Raw genomic sequence first — 15,000 nt, 5'->3', positions numbered from 1 at the left:
TATCACACTCAAAACAGTGCGATATGGCTGTATATCGTCACTGGTGGGACACTAAAAGGCGTCACACACTGTATGCACCACGACACGGCGCGCACATGACAGTTGAAAGTCGCCGAGCGGCGCTTCTGGTGTGTGACCCCCTTAAGGCATTCAACGCACACATCTAACCAGTGTCGATATACAGCCATATTGCACTGCTGCTCCTGTGATATCGCTCATATATGTGTGTGTGTAAACACAAAAATGATGCAGCAAACACAGTAACTTTTATTCTATAAAGTATTGCACATAAAAGTCATATATTTAATATGCTTAATTGCTTAATTCAAAACTTCATCAGCAGAAAGACTCAGAAAAGCTTTTCTTAGGAGCACGCTGAGGGCTGATAACTGACCCAAATCTCACTTTCCTGATAAGGAAATAGCTTCATTTATTTGGCTCTGATAGAAACATGATGTCGGGGGTCAAACTGGAGAAAGACAAAAAGTAAAGCTGGAGCTGAACTGTTGTGGTTTTCTGGAGTTTTCTCAGTCTAATCTACAGAAACATGACAGAGTGAATGCAGATGTTCATCAGAAGATCGTTCAGCACCATCAGCTTCTGTTCATCACACAATCAGACAAGGATCTCCATCAGGACATTCAACACTGAACACAGAAAATTAGCTAAAGCAGAAATATTGAACACTGAAATATTGAAACGGCAGCCCATAGTCCTGACCTGAACCTGAATGAAAACCTGTGGAAATCCTTCAGGACAAAGAAAAGCAGTGCAGTGAAGACCAAGATGACAGCAAAGTGAGAGACTGGTGATGTAGTGATAATGGTGATGACCTGTGAGAGACTATAGGGCTACTAGTGAGAGACTAATGGTTACTGTTGGAGACTGGATATGTCCTGTCAGAGACTAGTTAAAGACTATTGATGACCTGTGAGAGACTAGTGATACTAGTGCCGTTGTTTCCACACAGTCCCACTGTCCCACAGTCTTTTTGTTGAAGTGCCTTGGTTTACTTTGTAAAACACAGTAGCATATATTCATCTCTTTAAATAAAAAATTATGTTTCCGAACATTTGATCACTTATGTTGTAATAAATGCAATACTTTTCTTGTCATTTTAATGTCTTATATTTTGTAGCGTCTATAAGATATTATTTCCACTATTATTTACAAAACATTTAACAATGTTTTTTGGGAATGATCTAGAAGTGTTGACTCGGATTGTGCCCGATCAGCTGTATAGTTAGTGTACTCCCTGTGTTTTGAGCCACAGCCAGACTCTGTGCACGGCGCATGCGCTGTTCGCCATATTGCGCAGCTGGGTGTGAGATGGTGCATCGAGAACATCTCGGCAACATTGTTTATTTCCGTCGCGTGCAGTGACTGTTTGATTAACTATTATAATTAATTATAATACCAGATCGCAGTCTGTCAGAGTTATCGATCAAATAAAGAGGTCGTACGGGCGCTTTTACTCGTTGTAGAGACCAGATGAGCGCATTGGTGCTGCTGAAGTGTGTAGCCGCTAACAAGATTCACAAGAAAACCCTCAGAACTGGACTAATAAAGACTCGTTCATTCGCAGCACACAGAGCAGGTATGTCATTTTAATACGCTTTCATATTCAAACGTGTTTTATTCGTCTTTTTCATGAGTTGTGTGTAGCATTGTAAGCCGCTAGCAGTAACCCTTAAGTTAGCAGCTCATGCTAACCCTCAGATCTGCCGTTGTTTACATTCAGCCGAGCGCGATTATAAATCACATTCATGAGTTTATTCCGCTTCCCCAGCTCTGTAGCTCTCTGCAGCAGCTCTGAAATCAGCTGTGTGCGGGATTACTGTGCTGTGAGACGCTATATCCTATTAAACTCTTAGTAAATCACCTGTTTGTGCTGTCAGTCCATCGACCACACTCACTTTCAGCCATTGAGGTAACTTAAAGGTGGGTTTATATTCGCCCGTTCGTTCATTTTTGAACAGTAACCAACTTATAGAGGTAAAATTGGTTTTATATTCGGATATTCAGACGTTCTCCTTAATAATGTAATTTAAGAAAAGTATTATTTGCAAATTCTAAATAGGGAAATCATATTAGCAGCCAACGATTATCAAAGTACAACAGTGTTCACAGTGAATTAGACAGTGTTAATGTTGTTTAGAAGTCATACTTGCATGCTAATTCCGATCGAATATTCAAAGTAACATGGTAAACAATATAGGGACTTCTAAATGAGCGAATATAAAACCAACTTAACTCTATTGACAACTTATGACGTGCTCCTTAAATTGTTTACTGCTACTTTCAGTATTCGGTCTGAAATCCCATGCAAGTATGTTTTCGAATGAGGCAAATTTGGTTTTATATTCGGACATTCGTTCAGTGTCAACTCCCTATATTGTTTACCCTGGTATTTGGGCTGAAATTATAAGTATGACTCCAAAACAACAATAGCACTATTTAATTTACTGTGACCAATGTTGTAGTTTGATAGTCATTAGCCTATAACATGATTTCACTATTTAGAATACGCAATTAATACTTTTCTGAAATTACATTGCTGAGAGTCTGAAAGTGCGAATATAAAACCAACTTTACCTCAATGATTCAACACAACATTAGCACTATTCCGTTAAACATGATGTACTAGGTTGTACTTTTATAGTCATTGGCTGCTAATATGATTTCATTATTTAGAATTGGCAAAGAATACTTTTCTGAAATGATGTTAATGAAAAATATATGTACTGCATATACACCCAATATTGAGTTAAAGTTGGTTTTATTTTTGCACATTCAGACTTTTGTTTTATTTATACAATTGCAACATCATAGTCTGAGCCATTGAACCAAAAGTGTTAGTGATTAAAGAGTGTGCTTCCTGCAGGTGGTTTGTCAAGCCCTCTCATCTGTGTGAGGCACACTCAGAATTGCATAGTGGAACTTAGGGTTGGGTGATGTTGCTGCAAAAGAATTATCCTGATATCATTCTTCATATAATTCGATATTGATAATTATTGAATATTTTTACAACACATTTAGGTTTTAATAGTCAAAAACTAAAATATTTAAACAAAATATCTGATCTCTTTTTAGCATAAGTGTTAAAGAGACTCTCAAAGCAAAGTTAAATAAAATGTTACACAGTGTGTGCAGTGGTGAAGGTGGATCAACATCTGTAAGGTGTGAATAATAATGATACGGTGAACCTCAAACTCTATCAACAAAACTAATGAGGAAAATCAAATCTGAGCTTTCAAGTAAAAGAACCGTCAATATTCAAATACATATTGAAGATTACAAATTGTGAAGTTGAATGACTACATTACCCCTATGCTTAAAAATCTTTCAGATGGGGTGCTGGTGGATGGGATGCACAAGAAACCAAAAAGCCACTCTGGCCACATCCTTACATCCTTTTTTATTTACAATTTCCTCACTGCTGCTATACGGCACTCATTTTCACGTGTTCTTATTCTGACCTGAAGTGACAAACGCAGGCGCGTGGTGTCCTTCACCATTTTCTATGCACTTTGCGCTCAAATTTATGGAGAAAATAAAAAGCACTGCAGTGTTTGGATGCGCTGTATTTGTCTGAGGTCATCAGTCTGCAGTTATTACTGAAATGTGTATATTCCGTACAAAGCAGATAGGTCAGTCCTATTTGCATGTATCGTGGTGCGCTTGCGTCATTCGGAAAAGTTCAGATGATTTTTTTTAACTCGGGGCGCCTGGAAAATGACAGCACGCTTCACTTGCACACCATGTGCGAGTCATGCAAGTCGCTCGCCTCCATTGGAAATTACAAACTTACACTTTAAGCTTTTGGTTTTAACATTGAAACTGTAATTATAATAAAGATAAAAATCAAGAATAACCAGCTGAATAAACGTTAAATATTCAATAATGTGAATCAACATGATCTTTGCTACTGTTGTTGCTGATAATGCTCAATGTATAACTCATAATCAGTGTTTATATCTGAACTATAAACTGTTCTCCCAATACTTCTGTGTTATTTAATTGTTGTAACTAACTGTAAAGTGTAAGGGCTGCACGATGGCTTAGTGGTCAGCACTGTGGCCTCACAGCAAGAACGTTGCTGGATCGAGTCCCGGCTGGGTCAGTTGTCATTTCAGTGTGGAGTTTGCTTGTTCTCTCCGTGTTGGCGTGGGTTTCCTCTGGGTGCTCCGGTTTCCCCCAAAGTCCAAACACATGCGCTATAGGGGAATTGATGAACTAAATTGGCTTTAGTGTATGAGTGTGTGTGATTGAGTGTGTATGGGTGTTTACCATTACTGGGTTGCAGCTGGAAGGGTATCTGCGGTTCAATGAATGAATGAATGAATAGAGTGTAAAAGCTGAATCTCTCCTCAGGTCGCTTGCATCTCAAATTGTGGTTTGTGCTCTGTTACACCCCTAATATCAACATTGTGCATGTTCAATATGACGATATACTGAATTATTGAATATCAGCGTATGTCTAATGCAGAATGATTGATGTAATCCTCCTGCAGTGCTGGTGTGGACTCTTCGCTGTCCTGCTGAAGCGAGTTTGATCCGCACACAGGAGCGAAACGCAGCGCAGGATGTCCATCACAAACACTCCCACCAGCAATGACGCGTGCCTGAGCATCGTGCACAGTCTGATGTGCCACCGGCAGGGCGGCGAGAGCGAGACCTTCGCCAAGCGCGCCATCGAGAGCCTGGTGAAGAAGCTGAAGGAGAAGAAAGATGAGCTTGATTCCCTGATCACCGCCATCACCACTAACGGAGCACATCCCAGCAAATGTGTGACCATACAGAGGACATTAGATGGACGGCTGCAGGTACACACACACACACACACATGTTGGCAGTGTTGTGGGTCTGCTTTTATGTTAATTAAGTTTTTATGTACATATTAAATTATGTAATGAATATTTATTACCAATGTTGCTAAAGATGTAGACAATGTTGCTGATATGGTGTTAACACATGAATGAACAAATAGCTTCAAAGGGCGTCTAAATATTTATTTATTTATCTGAATTATCTCTTTTGGTGTATTTTTAATTGCTGAATTATGAATTATGAACACAAGTTACGTAATAATATTACATATCTAATTGGCTAGTAAACTAACACATTATTTATGAAAATTAAGTAATATTATTTGCATAATAAATAAAATAAATAAATATTCAGATAAATAAATATTCAGTTGCTTTTAAAAATTCAGATAATTATAATATATCGGAAAATAGGTAAATACATATTCAGATTCCATTAAAATATTTAGGTAAATGTATATTTAGTTGCTATTAAAATATTCTGATAAATATAATGTATCAGCTAAATAGATAAATATTCAGATAAATATAATATGGCAGCCGAATATTTATTTTTCTGAATATATTAATGACATCTGAATATTGTTTTTATCTGAATTTATTATTGAAAACTGAATATTTATTTATCCAAATATTTTAAAAGCAGCTGAAGATTTATCTGAATATTTTAATAGCAACTGATTATTTATTTATCTGAATATTAATAGTAACTGTTTATTTATCTGAATACTTCAATAGTAACTGTTTATTTATCTGAATATTTCAATAGTAACTGTTTATTTATCTCAATATTTCAATAGTAACTGTTTATTTATCTCAGTATTTCAATAGTAACTGTTTATTTATCTCAATATTTCAATAGTAACTGTTCATTTATCTCAGTATTTCAATAGTAACTGTTTATTTATCTGAATATTTCAATAGTAACTGTTTATTTATCTCAGTATTTCAATAGTAACTGTTTATTTATCTCAATATTTCAATAGTAACTGTTTATTTATCTGAATATTTCAATAGTAACTGTTTATTTATCTGAATATTTCAATAGTAACTGTTTATTTATCTGAATATTTCAATAGTAACTGTTTATTTATCTGAATATTTCAATAGTAACTGTGTATTTATCTGAATATTTCAATAGTAACTGTTTATTTATCTGAATATTTCAATAGTAACTGTTTATTTATCTGAATATTTCAATAGTAACTGTTTATTTATCTCAATATTTCAATAGTAACTGTTTATTTATCTGAATATTTCAATAGTAACTGTTTATTTATCTGAATATTTCAATAGTAACTGTTTATTTATCTGAATATTTCAATAGTAACTGTTTATTTATCTGAATATTTCAATAGTAACTGTTTATTTATCTGAATATTTCAATAGTAACTGTTTATTTATCTGAATATTTCAATAGTAACTGTTTATTTATCTGAATATTTCAATAGTAACTGTTTATTTATCTGAATATTTCAATAGTAACTGTTTATTTATCTGAATATTTCAATAGTAACTGATTATTTATCTCAATATTTCAATAGTAACTGTTTATTTATCTCAATATTTCAATAGTAACTGTTTATTTATCTCAATATTTCAATAGTAACTGTTTATTTATCTGAATATTTCAATAGTAACTGTTTATTTATCTCAATATTTCAATAGTAACTGTTTATTTATCTCAATATTTCAATAGTAACTGTTTATTTATCTGAATATTTCAATAGTAACTGTTTATTTATCTGAATATTTCAATAGTAACTGTTTATTTATCTGAATATTTCAATAGTAACTGTTTATTTATCTGAATATTTCAATAGTAACTGTTTATTTATCTCAATATTTCAATAGTAACTGTTTATTTATCTGAATATTTCAATAGTAACTGTGTATTTATCTGAATATTTCAATAGTAACTGTTCATTTATCTCAATATTTCAATAGTAACTGTTTATTTATCTCAGTATTTCAATAGTAACTGTTTATTTATCTGAATATTTCAATAGTAACTGTTTATTTATCTCAATATTTCAATAGTAACTGTTTATTTATCTGAATATTTCAATAGTAACTGTTTATTTATCTGAATATTTCAATAGTAACTGTTTATTTATCTGAATATTTCAATAGTAACTGTTTATTTATCTGAATATTTCAATAGTAACTGTTTATTTATCTGAATATTTCAATAGTAACTGTTTATTTATCTGAATATTTCAATAGTAACTGTTTATTTATCTCAGTATTTCAATAGTAACTGTTTATTTATCTGAATATTTCAATAGTAACTGTTTATTTATCTCAATATTTCAATAGTAACTGTTTATTTATCTGAATATTTCAATAGTAACTGTTTATTTATCTGAATATTTCAATAGTAACTGTTCATTTATCTCAGTATTTCAATAGTAACTGTTTATTTATCTGAATATTTCAATAGTAACTGTTTATTTATCTCAATATTTCAATAGTAACTGTTTATTTATCTGAATATTTCAATAGTAACTGTTTATTTATCTCAATATTTCAATAGTAACTGTTTATTTATCTGAATATTTCAATAGTAACTGTTTATTTATCTCAATATTTCAATAGTAACTGTTTATTTATCTCAATATTTCAATAGTAACTGTTTATTTATCTCAATATTTCAATAGTAACTGTTTATTTATCTCAATATTTCAATAGTAACTGTTTATTTATCTCAATATTTCAATAGTAACTGTTTATTTATCTCAATATTTCAATAGTAACTGTTTATTTATCTCAATATTTCAATAGTAACTGTTTATTTATCTCAATATTTCAATAGTAACTGTTTATTTATCTGAATATTTCAATAGTAACTGTTTATTTATCTCAATATTTCAATAGTAACTGTTTATTTATCTGAATATTTCAATAGTAACTGTTTATTTATCTCAATATTTAATTGGCATCTAAATATTTATTAATCTGAATATTTTATTTGCATCTGATTATTTATTTATCTAAATATTTTAATGGGATCTGAATATTTTAATGGCGTGTGAATGTGTATTTATCGGAACATTTTATTAGCATCTGAATATGTATTTATCTGAATATTTTAATGGGATCTGAATATTTATTTATCAGAATTCTTTTTAGCAACTTAATATTTATTTAACTGTATTTTAATGGCAACTGAATATTTATTATGGCTTTAAAACATTGATGAACAAATGAATAAATAAGTAAATAAATAAATAACTTGAAGTGGCATCTTTAAGGATATCTATATATATAGTTTAATTGATTTTACCCATTTCCCTTCACCTGTCCAAAGTGTTTTTATTCTGCCATAACTGTGACATCTGCTCTAAAGGTGTGTTTGTGCAGAGACATTTGACTCTGGTGTCCCTCTGAATGCCTGTTCAGGTGGCGGGCCGTAAAGGATTCCCTCATGTGATTTATGCACGGTTATGGCGATGGCCTGATCTTCATAAGAACGAGCTGAAGCATGTCAAATACTGCCAGTTCGCCTTCGACCTGAAGTGTGACAGCGTCTGTGTCAACCCCTACCACTACGAGAGGGTCGTGTCTCCAGGAATAGGTCAGTCTGATGTTGATTTTAGTACTGTTTATTCATTGATCATGTCTTCTGTTTATATTCAACTCTCCTCTGTTTTCTTCTAGATCTGTCTGGCCTCACACTGTCAGGCTCTGGTGAGTGACAAAAACACTGTTCTCACAGTTCAACACGCAATATTGGAGAAAAAATTCTAACTTAATACGAGTTTAAAGAGTTAAATTAGAAGCTTGCAATGATTGTCTTTAGCAATAAGCAGAAATAATCTTGCAAAGCATTCATTAATCACAGTTCAGCATTAACTAATGGATTGTTAAAATCCAAAGTTGTGCTTGTTAACATTAGTTAATACACTGTGAGTTAACATTAGCTAACGTTATTCAGCTTAATATTAACAAACATGAATAAATACCATAATAAACGCATAATTGTTTATGTTAGTAAATACATTAACTAATATTTACTTTAATATTTTAAAGTGTTAACGAATTTTTGAATATTCGTCACTGTCCAAATTTATGTGTTTTATATGACCTTTGTCAATATTGTTGTCACCTCTATGTTTTTTTTTGTATAATACTTGTTTGTTATGTTTATAAATTATGTATTGAACATTTATTACCAATGTTGCCATGAATTTAGCCAATGCAGCCAATATGGCATTAAAACAAACAAACAAACAAGCATGCATGCATACATACAGATACATAATGAATAGAATAAATTGAGTAATAAATTGAGTAATGAATTCAATGAAACAAACATGCATAAATAAATAAATTGATGCATGGATGGATGGATAAATAAATTCAACAAAACAAACATGCATGAAATGTTCTTTACTTTTTATCTTGATCTTTTCAAAAAGTGTGAAATGCTAATTTAATTTATGTCATTTATGCAAAAATTACACACATTTAACACATTTAAAGAAACCAATACTTGGTTTCTGTGGTCATTTTTTTTAGCAGAGTGTACAGAACATTTCCTCTGTGTTTTTTTTTGTTTGTTGTTGTTGAAAGCTAAATCCATCCATTCATCCATCATTTTAGTGAGTGTATTTAAGCACTCATAGACAGTCAATACACTTCAAAATATACTATATTATACTGGATCATAAACAGTATATGTGATGACTTCTATCGTGATATGAGATCATTTTAGTCATATCACTCAGCCCCATGCAGCAGTAAATTCCAGTTTTTCAGATGCCGTTTGATAGATTTGAGTGCTGTGTGTGTTTCAGGTCCGTCAGCGCTTATGGTGAAGGATGAGTATGATTATGACGGGCCGCCGTCTCTACCCAGCACCGAGGGACACATGCAGACCATCCAGCACCCTCCGTCTCGCGCCGTGACCCAGGAGCCCTTCAGCACGCCCGCCCTGCTCCCGCCAGCAGAGGGCAGCAGCTCCGCCTCCAGCTCTGCCTTCTCCAGCATCGCCGTCGGATCCACAAGTACGACAGATATCAGTCAGGCCATGTCCACACGTACACGGGTGTTTTCATAAACAGGGCTTTCGGTTTTTAATTAACCTCCGTCCACATGAACATGCAAAAACGCACTGTGATGCATTTTTAGGGCACGACATGGGGCAATAATGGGGCGATACTGACACTTTTATGCTGGGTTCGCTCTAGGGAATTGGAAATAACTGATAATGGGATCTTTCTGCGATTTTTAAATATTGCGACATGTATTCAGTTTCACCAGATGGATTAAACAGCTCTATTTGACGTTTTTCTGGTGGAGTTTAACAGTATTCAGGTACAGAGATTGAATTATCACAATGCAAAAAAATGCTTTTCTTACATTGCTTTTTTCGTTTCCCGTCCAAATATCTGAAAATTCTTAGATCAATTAAAAAATATTGTTTTGTTTTTACCGTCAGAAGTGATAACTAGGTCTGTCACAATAATCAATATATGTACTAATCGCACAACACATGACCTCAATCATTTTTGGTGGTGAAATATATATCACTGATGCATAATATATTTTTTCTCTATCTTCTCTTTCATCTCTGTCTCTATTGGAGGTGTCAGTGTCAGGATGGGTAAAACACTGTAGTATTTACTATAAATTACTGTAGTATGTTTTCATGTGGGTGTCTGACAGCTGAAAATGGATCTGGTAGCAGATATCGCAGCCTGTAACAGGCTTTACCTTGCACTTTTTTTGTTAGCATTTATTGTTATTTATTTAGGAGATGCGTTTTCACATTCTGACTCCAATGCCTGATTATTAAACTGTTAAAATGACTATGATTAAATTAAATATTCTTAAGAGTAAAATAAATAGATAAATAAGAAGAGTGTACTTGCATTGTGATGATATTATAGTGTCATACTGGCATTATATAATGAGTGGCATAAAATGCTCTTAAAATGACAATAATATTGTTTGTCATAATATATTTTGGTGCAAAATATCATTCAACAAAAATAGATATCGTGACAGGCCTAGTAATAAGTAAAAATTAAGAGTTTTTCCCTTAAAACAAGCAAAATTATCAGCCAGTCGGGAAATTAAAATAATCTTTTTCGTTTTGACTTAGATATTTGGTTTCCCAGTACTAGGTTGAAGCTGAAAGGGTATCCGCTGGGTAAAACATATGCTGGATAAGTTGGCGGTTCATTCGCTGTGGCGACCCCTGATTATTAAAGGGAGTAAGCTGAAAAGAAAATAAATGAATGAATAAATGTAGACATTTGGACTAGAAACAACACAAATTCTGAGTATGAATTTTTAGAATTTGTTTTGCATAAATAATTAAATATGATTAATCTTTCTTATTCCTCCAAACATCCTCATTTTTTTTGTGCCCAAAACTCTTAAAAATCCCATAAAAACAAATGCAAATGATGAACTTTCACTCTATTATGTTTAAACTTAGCAGCGGCTGCTATAATCCAGAATTAGCATTGCATATCTCGTGATGTGACTATTGTGGATGCGCACTTTGTAATATCGATGCTGAAACCATATATTGTGCAGCCCTAGTTCACACAAAACGTGGACTCAAGTATTTGCACGAGTACATTACATACCAATCAATGCAAACGTGAGAACCAGAGGTGGATTATCATCCTGCAGTGTGAACGACACAACAGCGTTGACTGCGTATATGCAAAATCTTGCCTCATTTGTGTCTTCTGCATTTGGTGGGAATCAAGCCATGTTGGCCAAAAAAGAAAGCGGTGCAAACACTGAGGTCATGAGGCGAAAACTCTGGTTGTAGCCTACACACAACTACATTGTACCTGAAATTTTTGGAAAATCTTGACCCTGACCTGTTTTCAGAAAGTTTCTGTTTCTGTCACGTGACCCTGCGTTTTCGTGTGGACAAACTAGAGTTGTCATGATACTGGAATTCGGTACCAGTCGATACTGGAATTTAAAAAATGTCCATTTCCCTGGAAGATTTGAGAGCTTTAAAGCAGCAATTCATCAGCGGATTACTGGTGTATCAGATTCTAGACAAACCAGCTGATCGACGTGACTTTGAAACGCTCCAGTGTCCCTGTATCTGTAGTTACACTCAGTAAACAATGGTGAGTTCGGTGAACCGATGACCTTCACGGCCAATCACAGTCATTTCTGTTGAGCATGTGAACACAATGGCTAATCAGCAGTGTTTAAGAACTCACTCAACAGCGTTCAGATGATCACTGGAAGTGGACAGTTTTAAAATTTTAGTACCGATTGGTACCGAACTCCAGCATCGTGACAACCTTCGGACAACCAGCCAAACTGTGTCGAAAAAAGTGCAGTTTTGAAAATACCCGTGTTCCTGTGACCAGGGCCTCAGTCAATCCTTCACATCTCAAACACAAACACACAGGCCATGCTGGAAAGCTTTCTCATTTGTGGAGGCATTTAATAGGCTGCCTGTCCGTGGAGATTCTCCTATAGCGTTTATGCATGATTCCACATAAGAACAATACAGAAATTAACACCATGTCCTAACTACACATGACCAGCCACCACAACATGTGATAAAACCTCTCTTAGCTTATCCATGCTAAAAGGAGTTTCTGTCCTAACCATCTGCAGTGGTGACATGAAACTTTCCATTTTAGAAAACATTACTATTTTAGTGGCATTGTGGTAGAATAACAGCATAAACTACCATGACAATGATCACCTCAGGTACTGATTATATGCTTTATCCAGTGCTAAAAGCTCTCAATATGAATTTAAACACACTTTGCATGTCATTTATTGCCATGAAGCAGCAGCAGATAGTTCACCTCAGATCTTCAAAATAAAATAACTAGCAGACGCTTTAAAAATGACAGTCACTCAGCAACATCAGTCACTCAGCAGCTTATTAATAATGTTCAAGAGCTTTAATTTGTGTTAATTAGATTAAAGGATTTTACTATTTCCTTAAATGTTAGTGCAGTGGCTGTTATATGAATGTTTCTGTGTTTGTGTGTGTCGTGTGTTGTTTGGTCACGATGCAAACCTGCATATGTCAATGTATGCATGTACATTTCTGCTTTTCGTGCACGAGAGTTTTTATATTTCTGCATTGACGGTTTATGTTTGATCATTTCCTGCACTCGTGGGAAACTGAACGCATGACCGTGCCTGAGGCAAAATATGCAATTCGGCTTATGTGTAGGGATGCAACGATTCTAGATTTTGGTTGTACGATTATCGAGGAATAATCACGGTTATCATGATCATTATGCATTCAATAATTTCAAAACACTACTAGCTTCGCATGAAAACTCCTTCTATTTTAAAGTGTTATTTATTGCTGCTCGGTTACTGATTAATACAGCACAAAATAATATTAACAAACAAACAATAGTCCATTTCTCTCATTAGACATAAAAATAAGTGAAACGTTTTTGGCCTTTAAACTTAAGTAATACTTTTGAAGCTACAGACGGCTGTGTTTCACCATAGTGATCAATGTAAAACAGCAGTGTGTGTGTTGTCAGGTGTGCATGTGTGCTTCAGTGTCAGTGCGTGCTTCATGCTTCTGTCAGTCTATGGAGACTCCTGTCGCTGTTCATTTGTGCTTCATCTTAAACTCCACATCTATAATCCTCTTAGTCTGTGCCGACATTATGTTCAGCACTCTAATGGCTAATGGACAGACGGCTGCTTCTCACTCAGGGCTGCTGTTTATGTACAATCAAAGTGTTTCTGCAGACTGTTTTGATCGAGTTTGATTATAAGAAACACAATACAAGCAGCACAAATCAGTCCAAGGCATTTGAAAGATGTAGAAAAAATGTTAAAAAGCCATGGCTAATCTTTAAAAACCTATGTGTTTCGGCAGAGAGCTGCCTTCATCAGGGTGACAGTAGCTATGTTTCCATCCACCTATTTTTATGCTCGTTTTGGATGTGCGCATAAAAACCAGTTGATGAAAACGCCATGATGCGCATAAATTTTGAAAATGCGCATAACTGAGTAGGATAAACGTTTTATTCGATAAGAAAAGATATGAACTATGATGGAAACACTTTTACCGCACAAATTTCAGCATGCGCATTTAAAAAAGGTCATGTGATTTTGTGATCAGAGATCATGTGATGATGAAAATGTGTGTAAATGGACAAACCAGCAGGCTGATCACATTATAAAACATCTGAACTGTTGTTTTGGTCATTCTAAAACACCTGACCGTTTAAGTATTAGTGTTATTATATTATTAATGACCTCCAGAATCAAGAGTGTCTGTGCTCCGCGTCTGACACCTTCAAACGCCACAGCGCATTCACTGCATGTCAGGATTACCTTCTGAGGCGCAAGTCATTTATTAGATGAAGAAAAGATTGACGCAGCTTCTCTTACTGCTGCAAATTCAGTTTTTACTGTTAATATTTGGCGCCAGTTAATCAGGAAGTGGCGATTTTATTCGCTTTGACTCGTTGGATGGAAACGCTGCTTCATTCACGCATCTTTTATGCGATCATCCAGTTTGTGCATAAAGTTCATTCGCATTTTTGGATGGAAACAGAGCTAGTGATCAGGTGCGTCTGGAGTTCCTGTTAAATGCTACAGTCTCACGACTCATTAGAATATCGAAACCATATTAAAATAATATATTAACCAAGGTCAACTCAACAATCATCATTAATTCAGCATTGATAGAGGAAAATAATAATAATAAATATATAGAAATAAAGATGATGCATGTTATACAACATATTTCTCAAATATTACAACATGTGATGTGTAATATTATTAATAATATATAATATATTATAATATAAAAATACAACATATCTATCTATATATATATATATATATATATATATATATATATATATATATATATATATATATATATATATATATATATATATATATATATATATATATATATAGAATGAAACTGTTCATATTCAGAGTCGTGAGACTGTAGCATTTAAAAGGAACTCCAAAAGCACCTGATCACTGTTACCCTGATGAAGGCAGCTCTCTGCCGAAACGTGTAGTTTTTTTTTTTTAAAGATTAGCCATGTGAATAAAGACTTTTTAATATTTTTTCCACATCTTTCGAGTGCCTTGGACTGATTTTTGCTGTTTGTTTTGATGAATCCCCTGCCCAAAGACCACCGACACCTTATTTGAGTGACCCCAGAGCACTTTT

General features: G+C 34.0%; 1 protein-coding gene across 2 annotated transcripts in view; it reads left to right on the top strand.

The window, feature by feature from the left end:
- Nucleotides 1-1,309: 1,309 nt before the first annotated feature.
- The window catches only part of smad4a (SMAD family member 4a), a 24,020-nt gene continuing 10,329 nt past the window's right edge, over nt 1,310-15,000 (top strand). For both annotated transcript variants that reach the window (XM_056466631.1, XM_056466630.1), the window contains exons 1-5: nt 1,310-1,597; nt 4,515-4,826; nt 8,232-8,406; nt 8,490-8,519; nt 9,629-9,838. In XM_056466631.1, coding sequence (XP_056322606.1) covers nt 4,587-4,826; nt 8,232-8,406; nt 8,490-8,519; nt 9,629-9,838 — 655 coding nt within the window. In that variant the 5' untranslated portion in view covers nt 1,310-1,597; nt 4,515-4,586. The remainder of the gene's footprint in view (nt 1,598-4,514; nt 4,827-8,231; nt 8,407-8,489; nt 8,520-9,628; nt 9,839-15,000) is intronic.

Source organism: Danio aesculapii, chromosome 10 (assembly GCF_903798145.1).
Source record: "Danio aesculapii chromosome 10, fDanAes4.1, whole genome shotgun sequence".
Classification (NCBI taxonomy): domain Eukaryota; kingdom Metazoa; phylum Chordata; class Actinopteri; order Cypriniformes; family Danionidae; genus Danio; species Danio aesculapii.
The sequence above is the reverse complement of the archived record's forward strand: the minus strand, read 5'-3'. Positions and strand labels throughout refer to the sequence as shown.